This window comes from Schistocerca americana, chromosome 1 (assembly GCF_021461395.2).
Source record: "Schistocerca americana isolate TAMUIC-IGC-003095 chromosome 1, iqSchAmer2.1, whole genome shotgun sequence".
NCBI lineage: Eukaryota > Metazoa > Arthropoda > Insecta > Orthoptera > Acrididae > Schistocerca > Schistocerca americana.
Window position 1 is genome coordinate 821922818 of NC_060119.1, and position 14645 is coordinate 821937462.

At 36.8% G+C, this 14645-nt stretch overlaps 1 protein-coding gene across 1 annotated transcript in view; it reads right to left on the reverse strand.

Moving 5' to 3' along the window:
* Positions 1 to 3507: 3507 nt before the first annotated feature.
* Positions 3508 to 14645, reverse strand: part of LOC124546286 (negative elongation factor E) — a 64484-nt gene continuing 53346 nt past the window's right edge. The window contains exons 3-6 of the mRNA XM_047125025.1: positions 10180 to 10355; positions 10033 to 10087; positions 5137 to 5248; positions 3508 to 3773 (exon numbers count right to left, since the gene is read on the reverse strand). Coding sequence (XP_046980981.1) covers positions 3694 to 3773; positions 5137 to 5248; positions 10033 to 10087; positions 10180 to 10355 — 423 coding nt within the window. The 3' untranslated portion in view covers positions 3508 to 3693. The remainder of the gene's footprint in view (positions 3774 to 5136; positions 5249 to 10032; positions 10088 to 10179; positions 10356 to 14645) is intronic.

A 14645-nucleotide genomic window follows, 5' to 3' on the forward strand; every position in this document is an offset into this window, starting at 1 on the left:
CCTTTAGTCTGTCATCCTCTGTTTCAGTACCATTTTGGTCACAGAGTGTCTCGACATTTTGTTTTGATCCACCTACTGCTTTGACATAAGACCAAAATTTCTTAGGATTTTCTACCAAGTCAATACATAGAACTTTACTTTCGAATTCATTGAACGCCTCTCGCATAGCCCTCCTCACACTACATTTCGCTTTGCGTAATTTTTGTTTGTCTGCAAGGCTTTGGCTATGTTTATGTTTGTTGTGAAGTTCCCTTTGCTTCCGCAGCAGTTTTCTAACTCGGTTGTTGTACCACGGTGGCTCTTTTCCATCTCTTACGATCTTGCTTGGCACATACTCATCTAACGCAAATTGTACAATGGTTTTGAACTTTGTCCACTGATCCTCAACACTATCTGTACTTGAGACAAAACTTTTGTGTTGAGCCATCAGGTACTCTGTAATCTGCTTTTTGTCACTTTTGCTAAACAGAAAAATCTTCCTACATTTTTTAATATTTCTATTTACGGCTGAAATCATCGATGCCGTAACCGCTTTATAATCGCTGATTCCCTGTTCTGCGTTAACTGTTTCAAATAGTTCGGGTCTGTGTGTCACCAGAAGGTCTAATATGTTATCGCCACGAGTCGGTTCTCTGTTTAACTGCTCAAGGTAGTTTTCAGATAAAGCACTTAAAAATATTTCACTGGATTCTTTGTCCCTGCCACCCGTTATGAACGTTTGAGTCTCCCAGTCTATATCCGGCAAATTAAAATCTCCACCCAGAACTATAACATGGTGGGGAAATCTACTCAAAATATTTTCCAAATTATCCTTCAGGTGCTCAGCCACAACAGCTGCTGAGCCAGGGGACCTATAGAGACATCCAATTAACATGTCTGAGCCTGCTTTAACCATGACCTTCACCCAAATCATTTCACATTTCGGATCTCTGCTATAGTACGCAGACATCAGCCCACTAACACAGGAAAACGACACAGTATTGAAGTCCTGCAGAGGGCACAATTTGCAAAGAAAGCTAACTATGTCCCAAGAAGCCAAGCAAAAATCACGAGCAGCTTAACTGTAGGATGTGTTATGTGATGCACAGCAAAACGATGCGGAAGACATTCTGGTATACTTACCAATCATCAACACTCTCAGTAAATGAGGGAAAAACTAGGTTTGGCAATGTCATTAATTGTAATTGTTTGCTATTGGAGAAGTTTTGTACATTCCTTTTGGTTTTATAACAGTTCCCGTAATGCTTGTTTCATGGTGATTTCTTGTAGATTTGTAGTCTCTTACTGTGATGCCTGAATAACAAAATTTATTAAATCCACGACAAAATGCACTTGAAGCATGAAGCTGGTTATTTGCATATTCCATGCATCATAATTGAGGTCTCGACTCAGTTAACAAATACATTACACTTCCTCAGTAAAAAAAAAAAAGGCAATATGACTGTATAAATGATTGTCTTACGCTACCTTTCTTTCCATATACTGTATTATTACACATTCAGATATTTTTCTAGAGTAGGAGTCATCAGACAGACATCTTTCAGGTTCTTGTTTGGAGTCGATTTTATATCTATTAGAGTCTACTGAGAAAAGTATATAGACGTGATAGCTGTAGAATAGCAGAGTCATCAACAAAATACATGAAAAAGTTCAGCCAGAATAAATGCCCAGTTTACAAACAGTTCCATAACAATTTCTTCCTGATGGCGTCCATATGGAATCTGGCTGGAGTAAGAAGTCTGGACATACGACCATGGGCAAGTGTCTTCATGGCACTGCAGTTCGAACAAAGATAATTCTTGATCCTAAGTTTCTAATTACGGCAGGGTAGCAGTGTTGCCGTCAACAGTTGAACCACAACAACTGATGAAGCTCAATCACAATATTAATATCAGCACTAATATTCTTTTCTCTGTCAAGGGATTATATATGTAGTCTGTTGAAAACTGAGTAGGTCACAAGGTAATGAGTCATTAACTGAACACAAAATGACTTTATTGATCGAAAATGATGTGTTTCGGCTTATGCCATCATCATATAATTCTGGCACTGAAGGTAACAAATAGACCTGCTAGTTATATGATATTAATGTAAACAGAATGAATAGACTTCAGTGCTAGGACTATCTGATAACGGCATATGCCAAAATGTGTCATTCTGGATCAATAAAGGCATTTTCTGGTACCGCGCGCTGCAGAATTTGAATCTGTGCCAGACGTCATGGACGTCGAAGACCCCTAGAGATCTCTGCACCATCGCGCCGTAAGCCGTGGCGGCACACACCTCCTGGCCCACATTTAGTGTGAGGGTGCCACAGTGGAACACATGGTCCCGGGGGCCAATAGCGGCGCCCCTGATGTATTTAAGTGTTTGCCTCTCGCTCAGCCAGTGAGTCTAATCGTTGCGTGCGTCTTGACGTATCGCCTTGACAACGGACAGCGTGTTTACTGTTCCTTGTTTTCATTACTAGCGGACGTCTTGGATTCATTTGGTTGTCTCTGTCACTCCATTGCTTCTTGCGTGTTGTTGTCGTAAGGTCTCTCTCAATTGTCCGTCATTGTTTCATGTCAATACATTCTGTTTGTTTGTTTGTTCATGGGCCGCTCTCCGTTAGGTCCCACTGCACTTTCTTGGCCACCCCGTGACCAGAACGGTCGCGGTTACGACACATTTTATATTCAGTCAATGACTCATTACCTTGCGAACTAGTCAGGGTACATATTTGGTTTACCATGATCACTTTTCCACGATGTTACTTGATGTCATGGCTCTGTAATGTTGAGGAGGAGGAGGAGGAGATTAGTGTTTAACGTCACGTCGACAACGAGGGCATTAGAGACGGAGCACAAGCTCGAAGTAGGGAAGGGTGGGGAAGGAAATCGGCCGTGCCCTTTCGAAGGAACCATCCCAACATTTGCCTGAAGTGATCTAGGGAAATCACGGAAAATCTAAATCAGGATGGCCAGACGCGGGATTGAACCGTCGTCCTCCCGAATGCGAGTCCAGTGTGCTAACCACTGCGCCACCTTGCTCGGTGTGTAACGTTAAGGAATTGTCACTGCCCTTGTTGGAGGGAATCAAAATGCACAGTCCCACTCCCTTTTCTTAAAGGCCCAAGAGATGTAATGAATGTAAAACAAAGGATGTAAAATGTTGTAGTTCAACATCATTGCATAGTGTAACAAGACTCTCCACCTGAAGGTGAGGGAGTAAAACTCTCAAAATGCACTGTGGAACTACCAAAAAATAATATTGACTGTATGAAGCACATTTTATTTGGAAGCTAACATCCTTGCTTTACAACATTTTGTAACTGAGCACTGAGGACCATTTCAATTAGCTTCTGTGGAAGGATGCCCCTCCCCTATTTTTGTAAATATGTATTACATATTCTTGTTTCATGACACCCTTGAGTATCTACAGAACAAAAGGCATAGCTATTCTAATCTAAAGCAATAACCTACAGGAAGTTTTCATTTCTTTCATGTGCCTGAATAGAAATAAATATCAGTTTAATAAAATTTTATAAGATTTCAAAATGACATATGACTGTACAACTTAAACAATCACAGTTTCCTGTAGGCAATTTAAAACATATCAAAAAGTTTGAAATTTACACAATTCACAGCAATAAAATTCTCAGTTAATACACATAAGTCAGCATTAGCATACAATGTCTCATGGAAGAAGTATTCATCCAAATATGTCGTCATCATCGTACGTAACTATTTCTCGTTTGTCCTTATGGCTTCCTTTCTGGGAATGGCTGGCAGCTGTAAAAATGAAGCACTTGTAGAAATGATGAATTTACAGTGAGCAATAACATATGCAGTATTAAATAATGACAAAAGCTAAACACATGTACTGACTATTTTTCAACAGCAAGAAAGAGGACTTAAATCAGCACGTAACTTAAAATATACTGAATACTTGAATGAACAAACAAACAAAGTAGAAATATTGATTCAATTGTTTTTGTTTGTCTGTATCATTTGTGCCCTTTGTTGACAGCCAAGATTGGGACTATAAGGCCCTTTCTTAAATACAGCCACATATTCTTCATCAAACAAAAAATATTGTACTAGATAGTTAGTCTAACTCTCAAAATTCTGTACAGAAACAAAGAAAATGTTAGGAAATGAAACAAAAAGTTACACAGGTTGCAAGTTAACCATCTGTACATTTCATTAACCTTATGTTAAACTTAACAGCTTTTGTGCTCATTTAACAAAGCCATTAGGTCCTTGAGCTATGAGTGAGTCTCATGTTAACAGATTGAAGGAGGAAATTTTCAGAGAACCATTTCCCACTCTATGTTCTAATTCATGTTTTATATAGTTCTTTTCATTTCAAAACATATTACCTATTGGATTTCTAGTCTGAATAATCAGACACAGGTTCGCTAAGGTTACAGTCTAAATTTTTGTAATAGTAATGTGCTTGTTTGCATAAATCAAGAAAAAATTACAAAAATGTATATTCAAAATGTTATATGTTGAATGTGATGAAACTTAGGAACAGTTTGGAAAACAATATAGTGCAAAGAAAACAATAAATACAGTTCTGAAGTATAATTGAAGTGTGAATTTAGAACATGAGTGAAATGTACGATATAGATGTATGATTTTTGGTATGGCATAAATACTATCAACACAGAACTTGATTAGTCAGAATAACAATATAGCACACTCAATGATATATGACACTTTTAAAGGTGGTAAGCTCATTAAGAAACGAATCCCTTTCTTCTTCTCAGTATGGCAAGGGGTTGAGGATAAGGATTGGTAGCAGATACATGTCACCTGAGAGCATCAATGTTCAGGATGATATTTGTCCACACGCTGATACCCCTTTTGTCAAGTGGTGTAATCATAAAACCATAATTTACAGCACTGGCAATGTAAACTAATCCTGTCATTTATAAAGATACCACAATAATTCATAACATATCATTAATGCTTAAATGTATTTGTACATATAAATCTCAAGAAGTTAACTTCTGTAGTCTTTGTTGACCAAAGGTGAGGAAAGGACTTCACATAAAATTAAGAGAAATATTTCCAAAGGAAAAAAAATTATATTTTTTTTCCATAACTAATTCAGGCTTGGTGACGAGGTAAAATTGCCATATAATACCTATTGTAGACCATGCCGATGATGATGACGCATCATTAATGGGCTGTATGACAGGCTGCCTCCTAGCCAAAGAAACTTTTAACTGTATGCCAGATACGATGGATCCATCAGTCTGAAAGGGTAAAAGAAATAATAAATTACTACCACAATCTGATTAACTACCACATAATCGATAATACAGGGTATACATAAAGTCCGTGAACACTTTCAATTATTTATTGCATAAGGATAAAAATTGTACGGATGTCGTAATACATGTTGCATTTTGAAGAGAAACTCTGAAAGTTTTTTTTACAAACATTCGATATGCGAACCACGAGTAGAAGTCAATATGGTAATCAAATTCTTGCCACACACATCCCAGCATGGCCTTGTCAACTGTAGCAGTCGCTTCCGTATTCTCTCTCGGAGCTCTGCTACATCACATAGTCGAAGCGGTACATACATCAGATCTTTAATGTGTCTCCACAGAAAAAAGTCACACTGAGTGAGACCTGGTGATCATAGAGGCCATTTCATGATACAGCTGTCCCCTTCTGTAGCATGGCCGATTCATCGACTAATGCAGACTATCAGCAAATTACTAAATTACGCTGTGGCAGTGTACATGGGAGGGGGGGGGGGGGGGGGGGGGGGGGGGGGGGGGAGGGGGAGGAAGCTTTCTCTTTGAAATGACCTATGTATGATATCTGTACAATGTTTGGTTCTTGTGCAATAAACAATTGAAAGTGTTGCTGGACTTTATGTACACCCTGTATACACAAATCCCACTGACTAAGAATTATTACTCTCTCTGGTCAACAGCATGTGATGATAGGAATTATGAAAATCAAGTGTATACTCTAACAAAAATTATATTAATAAATAAACCACCAACTTCGGCAATATATTTCTTTCCTGTGCTAGCCTTACCAAGCTTTTGTGGGCACAGATTTTTTTTCCTCTTCAATTCTTAACTTGCAGGTTAATTATGTATCACCTATTAGACACATTTATCATTAAGCTAAATAATACATCAGACAGAAATCTATTAACCAGCTTATAGACTGAGAATAAGTTGTCCTTAAGACATCCCATAACACTCATGTCATCTAGATCTACATGTACAAAAATTACTCTATAAGCTACCATACAATAATGGGAAAGGGTTCTTCATATAATTAATTGTTGTTATTCACGTCCTCTCCGTGAATCAAGCACGTGAGAAATAGCACTGTATGTCTCTGTATATACATTACTTTCATTTGTTTTTCCCTTTTAGAGAATGAAACTGTGTTTCTTCCTATAATTATTGTTCAGGTTCCCTTGAGTAAATAAAGCTATCCTCAACATAAATGTTGGTTTGAACACCACAATTTTTACCCTAAATGCAAGGTGACTTAAATGAAAAGTTAACATTTCATAAACATCTGTACTAACAATGTCAACATTTCATAGTGAAGACAGCGGCAGCTTGTAACCAACTTTGTGGAAACTGCCGGAATTGTGATGAATTGAAGTCTCCCGTCACTATGAAGTCGATGTTGTTGCCACCTAGCATTACAGCCACCACAACTCTTAGAGAGAGAGCAGCAAAGCTTGACCAGATTCCATACCGGGCCTGTTTGTAAAGTGTATGCATGGAAAGTGAAAGATTGTAGGATTGAATCTTCGCCAGACGACCCCACCCCCCTCCCTCTCAAGTCTACTTCTATTTAACCTAGTATTCACCTTTCACAGAAGTGTGAATTCACCAGAAACAAATTGAGGTTTGGGTGCCACATTACACTATATGGCCATGTCACACTATAGGTTCTCTTTTCATGTTTAGGTAAATGGTCGGGGACACGAAAGTTGCATAACTGATTGCAATCTCTCCTTTTTTAACAATGATTCACTAAAATATCCACATTGGTAGTAAACAAATTAATTACAACACGATTTTGTCATGTAATTGCCATGAGATGTCACTCTTAACACCCATTCAATGTGGAGCAGAAAACGTTCATGCCTCCAAAGAAACTTCCTGGCGTGCACTGCTTACATCAAGCTAGTTACACGAAAGTGTTTTCCCTGAATTTTATGCATATTTTTATGCAGAATATCATAAAAAATAGTATTATTACGTAGATTACCTGTGAAAAGCCAGGGCAGATCACTAGTTAATGTATATTCTCATCCATATCAGTTTTCACTAGAATTAATAGATTTTTGCCATCATGTAAAAATGAGAAACTCACAGGTATTATACACTCAAGGCTGTCTTCAGAAGCTGATTGCAGATGTTTTTATTACTTCATAAATGTCTACACAGCAAGCAGAAAATTTTGATAAAAGTTCCACCATAGCCGCCTTTGGCTTGTTTATTTCGTTAATGGTTTCAGACTACAGATCTATTTTCAAAGTAATGGGACTGTAAAGGAACTTTCAATCAAGTTTTCCACATTATAACAACCACAGATCAAAAACTACAGAAATGAATAAAGTCCCACATTTAGCACATATTTTCTCTGCATATTTTGTGCTTTATGTCATAATGTGTAGGCCCACTATTTTGAAAAACTAAGTTTGGTTGAAAAGAATATTACTCGCATAAAAATAAAACATCTTGGAAATGTGAGATATTAACTTATGAAGTCCAAGTAAATGTACATTCTACGTAGTACGAATTCTTACATTTACATTGCAATATACACGAATTACTTATTGCAGAAAGGTAACTAGTCCAAAATTTATAAATTTCCTTTTTTTAAATGATTATAGCTCTGAGTGGATGAATGCATTGTTTATGGCAAAAAGGAAACCTGTCTGCTTGATAACATGGGTCTAGCAATGACATCAATTTTGTGTATACTGCAAATAGGGAACTAGTTCGGAACATGTTAGTAGAAGTAGAAGATGTTCCTAGACATCTTAAATGCATTCTCACTACTTCAGAATACCCTGATATGACCTTTTCAGCTGAAAATCTGCATAGTGTCACATGCAACGTGAATATTACTGGCTTGACAATGGACACTTAAAGGCTGAGAAAAGCTGTACAACATTTGACCTTTGGAATTCCCTTCAAAGAAAAGCCTACATACCTGCACTGCCTACAAATAACAACAAAATGGATGACATCAAGAGATCTGTGCTCTCTATCCTGCAAGACAAGATGCAGTTTTACAATTCAGTCACATCATGGCCAACAACAATGACATCTTGTAATACAGATGAAGATAACTGAGTAATGCAATCATACAAAATGTAAAATATTATTCAGAAATATGCAACAATGTTTATTACAATAAAAGACAGTTATATGTACAATTCTATTTTTAAAACAAGTATCTTAACCCTAAAATTAATTTGAAAATCCAGTGTACTGTAGGAAGGAACATGTCCAACACCAACAAAGTTGTCCCCCTCTTTCCCCTTGATCCATACTTGACTTTTACAAGAATATAATAATCAAGTACACCTACATCAACAAACCAGAAATACTTGTCAGGGGAGAAATGGCATTAAACCACTTTTAATCACTTTTTTATCTCTGTTATAAAAGTATGAAATGTGGACATGTTGCCTTTCTGCAGTAAGTGATTTATATACTCTCCTGTAATTTGTAATTGATAACCTGGATGTTTCAAAGAGATTACAGCATTCACTGATTGAAATTTGTTAAAACTAGTGGACTAAACTTAAAATACACTGCCAATATGTAAGCAGCGCATCATTAATTACAGCAATGGCAGAAATATTGAGGTGCAAACAATAAAACCAAAAATGAGTAAAGACAACCCCTCATCTTGAGCTGATTGATGTCTGATGTATAGAAGCACTGGTGAGTATGCACATGTACTACAAAAAGAGCAGAAGTTTAATTCCTACATAATTCTTTGTGTTGTTGCATGGACCCATGTTCTATACACCTGTCAGCCATAGGTGAGTGGTTGCCTCTTTTCATTTTTATCTATTGTTGACTACATTAACTATTGTAGTCCGCAAAACCAAATTTCAGTAAACTTTGAAGACCAAGCTCAAACTGAAAACTTTTCTTACAGTACATTATCTCTTTATTGTCCACAAATGCATCAGATCAATTAACAAGCCACACAGTGGCAGTAGCAAAACACTGTAATGACAATTAAGATGTTCTAAATTTGCTGCATGGTCTACCCGTTACAATTTACATTTATGTTTTCCCAGTTTTTATAACTTAAAAAGACAAAAGAAAGGACAGTGTTTTGTGCCACATCTTAACCAACATCCTTTTGTTCATGGCAGTACTGAGTTCTTTTTGGGCCCGAAGTTCTAACATTAGTATGACATCTTATGCAGGATTGTTAAGATATTAAATACTTGTATCACTGAAGTTAAAATTATTTTCTGTGTGAAATGACACATTAATTTAATCTCTATCACAAACAAAGACATAAAACTTCCTTGTTACGTACACACAATACAAAGTTGTTCACAAGTTCACTATCACAAAATCAAAACCCATTAGTTGTACTTCAATTTTAATTACAAATCAATATTAAAATTGAAAGATCTAGTCTCAGTAGGTAATAAATAGGGCATTTTGCTGCAGACCAAACAAATAGGTGTGCACTATTCATGTAAATTACATAAGAAAATAACAAATGTCCTAAATTGTAGTAATCCTTGCAAAACCACAGGTAAAACATTGTTATGTTCAAACCAACTGTTGAACTGAGGACAGCTTCACTGTTTTTACATGAAACATAATATGAGAGCAGATTTTCATCACCATCATATACAAAAAGAGAAAGCTAATGATATAAATAGAGTCTGTAAAGGATCATGTCCACACGGACAATTTGTATGCATTCATGAATATACATTAAGATGAAGATTTGTACTTGATTAAAATTACTAAACTCAAGATTTCATGAAGATAATTTTAGTTACCTCACTAATAGCATCTGCAGCTGCTTCCATCTTGTCAAAAGTTACAAAACCACGGCTAAAATGAAGCAAAAACAATACATATATTTAGAGAATATATTCTGCAGAATGTAACAGAGGCAACTATGCATGCATCATTTATATTCTCACTTCTTTTCGATTTCCATTGTGACATTGACAATATTGCCATAACGCTGGAATTCTTTCCGAAGATAATCTTCTGTTATTTTATGACCTGCAACAAATATGGTATTTCCCTGCCTTGGCTTATCTGGTCTGCCTCTCTCTTCTCTGTCTCTAGCAGTGACAAAACTTTCATATAGATTCTGAAACAAAATATAAAAAAGGGAAATGGTGTTAAAGGTTGAAAGTAGATGGTCTACAAAAATTAACATTCAGTCAATGTAAACACAGTAACTGAATGTCAATATTGAAGAAAGACAATTGGATGAAACTGTTTATACTTGAAGCTACAAGAGTGGATCTAGTGTTTTTGTGTGATAAGGTCACTATCCTGTCATATTTAATTTTACCACTCATGGCAGCCCTCATTAGACTACACACCTACCGAATAGAATAAGTTACAAATCTTGAAAATTAATACAACTGTAATTATAACCCAATATTCTATATTTTGTAAAAAATCGTGAGCAAAACTAGGTAACTAGTTCTCAACTATGGAGCAAAAAAAAAAGAAGACTGATACAGAATGGCATATGCTGAATCTGCAGAATGTATCCATGTAGCTCGGTTCTCTTCAGCATACTGGCAAATCAACACAGAATTACTACACACTGGTTTTGGAAACTATGTCTTGGTATGATGATACAGGGTACATATACAAGGAATCACCTATGAGGATAGGGAGGAAATGTGCAGTTTAGTATATGTTGCACAATAATGTAAGTCAGTTGCAGAATACTTTTGTTTATACATATTTTTAAGGTAGCTGTACTGTGTGAGCTTCATTCTGACGGATAAAAAAATTTGAGTATCCAAATTAAAATGTGTTCATATTTTTCTTGAAGAAGGCCCCATGTGGACGACATTTGAACAACACTGGAATCATAAATGAAAACTTCAAAAAAGTGTACAGTGTAGTATCGGATAATCAGTGATTAAAGTTGTGTGAAGTAATGATGCCTCTAACATATCAAAAATATGAACATAGTACACATTACACAAATAATTAACTATGAACAAGCATGGTCCAAGATGTGTGTTACATTTGATGAATGCTTACCAGAAGAAAATGTGAAATAATATTTCTCAATAACCTTTGAACCCTTTTAAGACAAATCCAACTGACTTTTTGCAACAATTTTAGTGCTGGAGATGCATACATCCACCATTCCATAAATAAAACAGCAATTGAGGAACTGGGTGGAAGTCGGTGGCCTTGTACCAAACAGGTGAAGTTGATTTGATCTGCTAGATAGGTTGCGGCAAGTGTTTTCTAAGAAGCAAAAGGGATTCTCTCTTTGGCTGCCTTGCAAAACATAAACCACTAACTGGCCACTATGAGGAATGATTTCAGAGTCACATGAGTGAAAAAAAATATGTTTAAGAGGGTTGAATTGCTAAAGGAAGGTTATTTTTTCTGGACAATACATCTGCTCACAGCGCTACTTCCGCAATGGGAAGACTGAAGGATTTGAAGTGTCCTGTCCACTACAATAATCTACTGTGGATACCTTGAACAAAACATTGTGCCCAATGGTTGTGAAAATACCACAGAAAAAAACATGTCTACAAGGAAGGTAGCAGGAGTGATCCACAAAACTAGCATCCAATATCCTTGACATCAATTTGTTGTAGAATCTTAGAACAAATTTGAGCTCAAGGTATTAGGAACAGCATGACATGTTACATGCTGACCACCATGGATTCCAAAAATGTTAATCATGTGCAACTATGGTTATTATTGAAAGTATGATTGTATGGAGTATCAAGCAAAATTTATGACTGGATAGAGAATTTTTTGATAGGGATGATTTAGAATGTTGTCTTGGATCTAGAGTCATCCACAGCTGTAGAAAGACCTACGAGTGAGCCCAGTGGAAGTATGTTGGGACCCTTGCTATTCATGATGTATATTAATAGCCTTCCAGACAATATAAATAGTAACCTAAGGCTTTTCACAGATGATGCAGTTAACTATAATGAAGTACTGTCTGAAAAACCAACACAAATATTCAGTTGTATCTTGATAAGATTTCAAAGACATGCAAAGATTGGCAATTTGCTTTATATGTACAGAAATGTAAAATTATGTACTTCAAAAAGCAAAAACAACATTGTATCCTATGATTACAGTATTAATGACTCATAAGTGGAATTAGTCAACTCATACAAATACCTGCATGTAACTCTTTGAAGGAACATGAAATTGAATGTAAAGCAGGTGGCAGACTTCAGTTCACTGATAGAATACTAGGGAAATGCGATCTGTCTTCAAAGGAGATTCCTTACATATCTTCTCCCCCCCTCCCCCCCCCCCCCCCGCCCCCCGCCCCCCCTAGCATAATGTACATCAGATTCAGATAATGACATGATTGTTAGAAAGATGCACCACAATAGCTGCTTATAGTAACTAATCTTTATTCATGACAGACTGTTTCGGCATTTATTGGCATTGTCAAATATGTCTTGAGTATTGTGACATCCATATTATGTCATTAGTGAACTGTCTTATAAATGTCACTGTTTTGATAAGACATAAATAAAGGCTAAGCAAGAATGGCTGGAAGACAAATGTAAGGATTTAGGAGCATTTTTCACTAGGGGAAACGTAGATATTGCCTACAGGAAAATTAAAGAGGCCTTTGGAGGAAAGAGAAGCAGTTTTATGAATATCAAGAGCTCAGATGGAATACCAATCCAAAGCAGAGAAGGGAAGGCCAAGGGGTGGAAGGAGTGTATAGAGGGTCTATACATGGGAGACGTTCTTGAAGGCAAGATCATAGAAAGGGAAGTGGATGTAGATGAAGATGAGATGGGAGATATGATACTATGAGAAGAACTTGAGAGAGCTCTGAAAGATGGAAGTTGAAACAACACCCAGGGAGTAGATGATATTTCATCAGAACCACTGATAGCCTTGGGAGAGCCAGCCATGATAAAACTATTCCATCTAGTGTGCAAGATGTATGATATGGACAAAATATCCTCAGACTTCAAGAAGAATGTAATAATTCCAATTCCAAAGAAAGCAGTTGTTGACAGATGTGAAAATTACCAAACTATCAGTTCAACAAGAAATGGTTGCAAAATACTGACACAATTTCTTTATGGAAGAATGGGAAAACTGGTAGAATCCAACTTCGGGAAAGATCAGTTTTGATTCTGGAGAAATGGAGGAACACATGATGCAATACTGATTCTATGACTTATCTTAGAAGATAGGTTAAGGAAAGGCAAACCTACATTTATGGCATTTGTAGGCTCAGAGAAGGCCTTTGGCAATGCTGACTGGAATGCTCCCTTTCAAATTCGGAAGGTAGCTGGGGTAAAATATAGGGAGCAAAAGACTATTTACAACTTGTACAGACACCAGATGGTAGTTATGAGTCAAGGGGCATGAAAGAGAAGCAGTGGTTGACAAGGGAGTGAGACAGGGTTGTAGCCTATTCCCCAGGGTTATTCAATCTGTACATAGACCAAGCAGTAAAGGAAACCAAAGAAAAATATGGAGTAGGAATTAAGATTCAGTAAGAAGAAATAAAAACTTTGAGGTTTGCCAGTGTCATTGTAATTCTGTCCGAGACAGCAAAGGATTTGGTAGAGCAGTTGAACAGAATAATGGAATGTAGTAGAATTAAATCAGGTGTTGCTGGGTGAGTTTGATTAGGAAATGAGAAAATTAAAGCAGTAGATGAGTTTTGCTATTTGGGTAGCAAAATATCTGATGATGGCCAAAGTAGAGAGGATATAAAATATAGACTGGCAATAGTGAGAAAAACATTTCTGAAGAAGAGAAATTTATTAACATCTAATATAGATTTAAGTGTTAGGAAGTCTTTTCTGGAAGTATTTGTCCAGAGTGTGGCCATGTATAGAAGCGAAACATGGATGATAAAACAGTTCAGACAAGAGGAGAATTGAAGCTTTTGAAATTTGGTGCTACAGAAGAATGCTGAAAATCAGATGGGTAGATCATGTAACTAATTAGGAGGTACTGAAGAGTATACAAGAGACAAGACATTTGTGGCACAGCTTGACCAAAAGAAGGTATCAGTGGATAAGACATATTTGAGACTTCAGGACATAAAGGCATCACCAATTTAGTACTGGAGGGAACTGTGGGAGCAAAAAATTGTACAGGGAGACCAAGAGATAAATACAGTAAGCAGATTCAGAAGGACGTAGCCTGCAGTAGCTATTTGGCGATGAAGAGGCCCACACAGGTTGGAATAGCATGGAGAGCTGTACCAAACCAGTCTTCGAACTGAAGACAACAACAACAACAATATATGTTAATTATGGTTTGACAGTAGTTTGACAGTTCATCTCTTATGGCGTTATACATTTATTACTTAAGTGTATGGCACCCATACCAAATAGGACTAAAAGGGGATACTGAATATAAGAGGGTGGTTTGAAAAGTTCTCGGAATC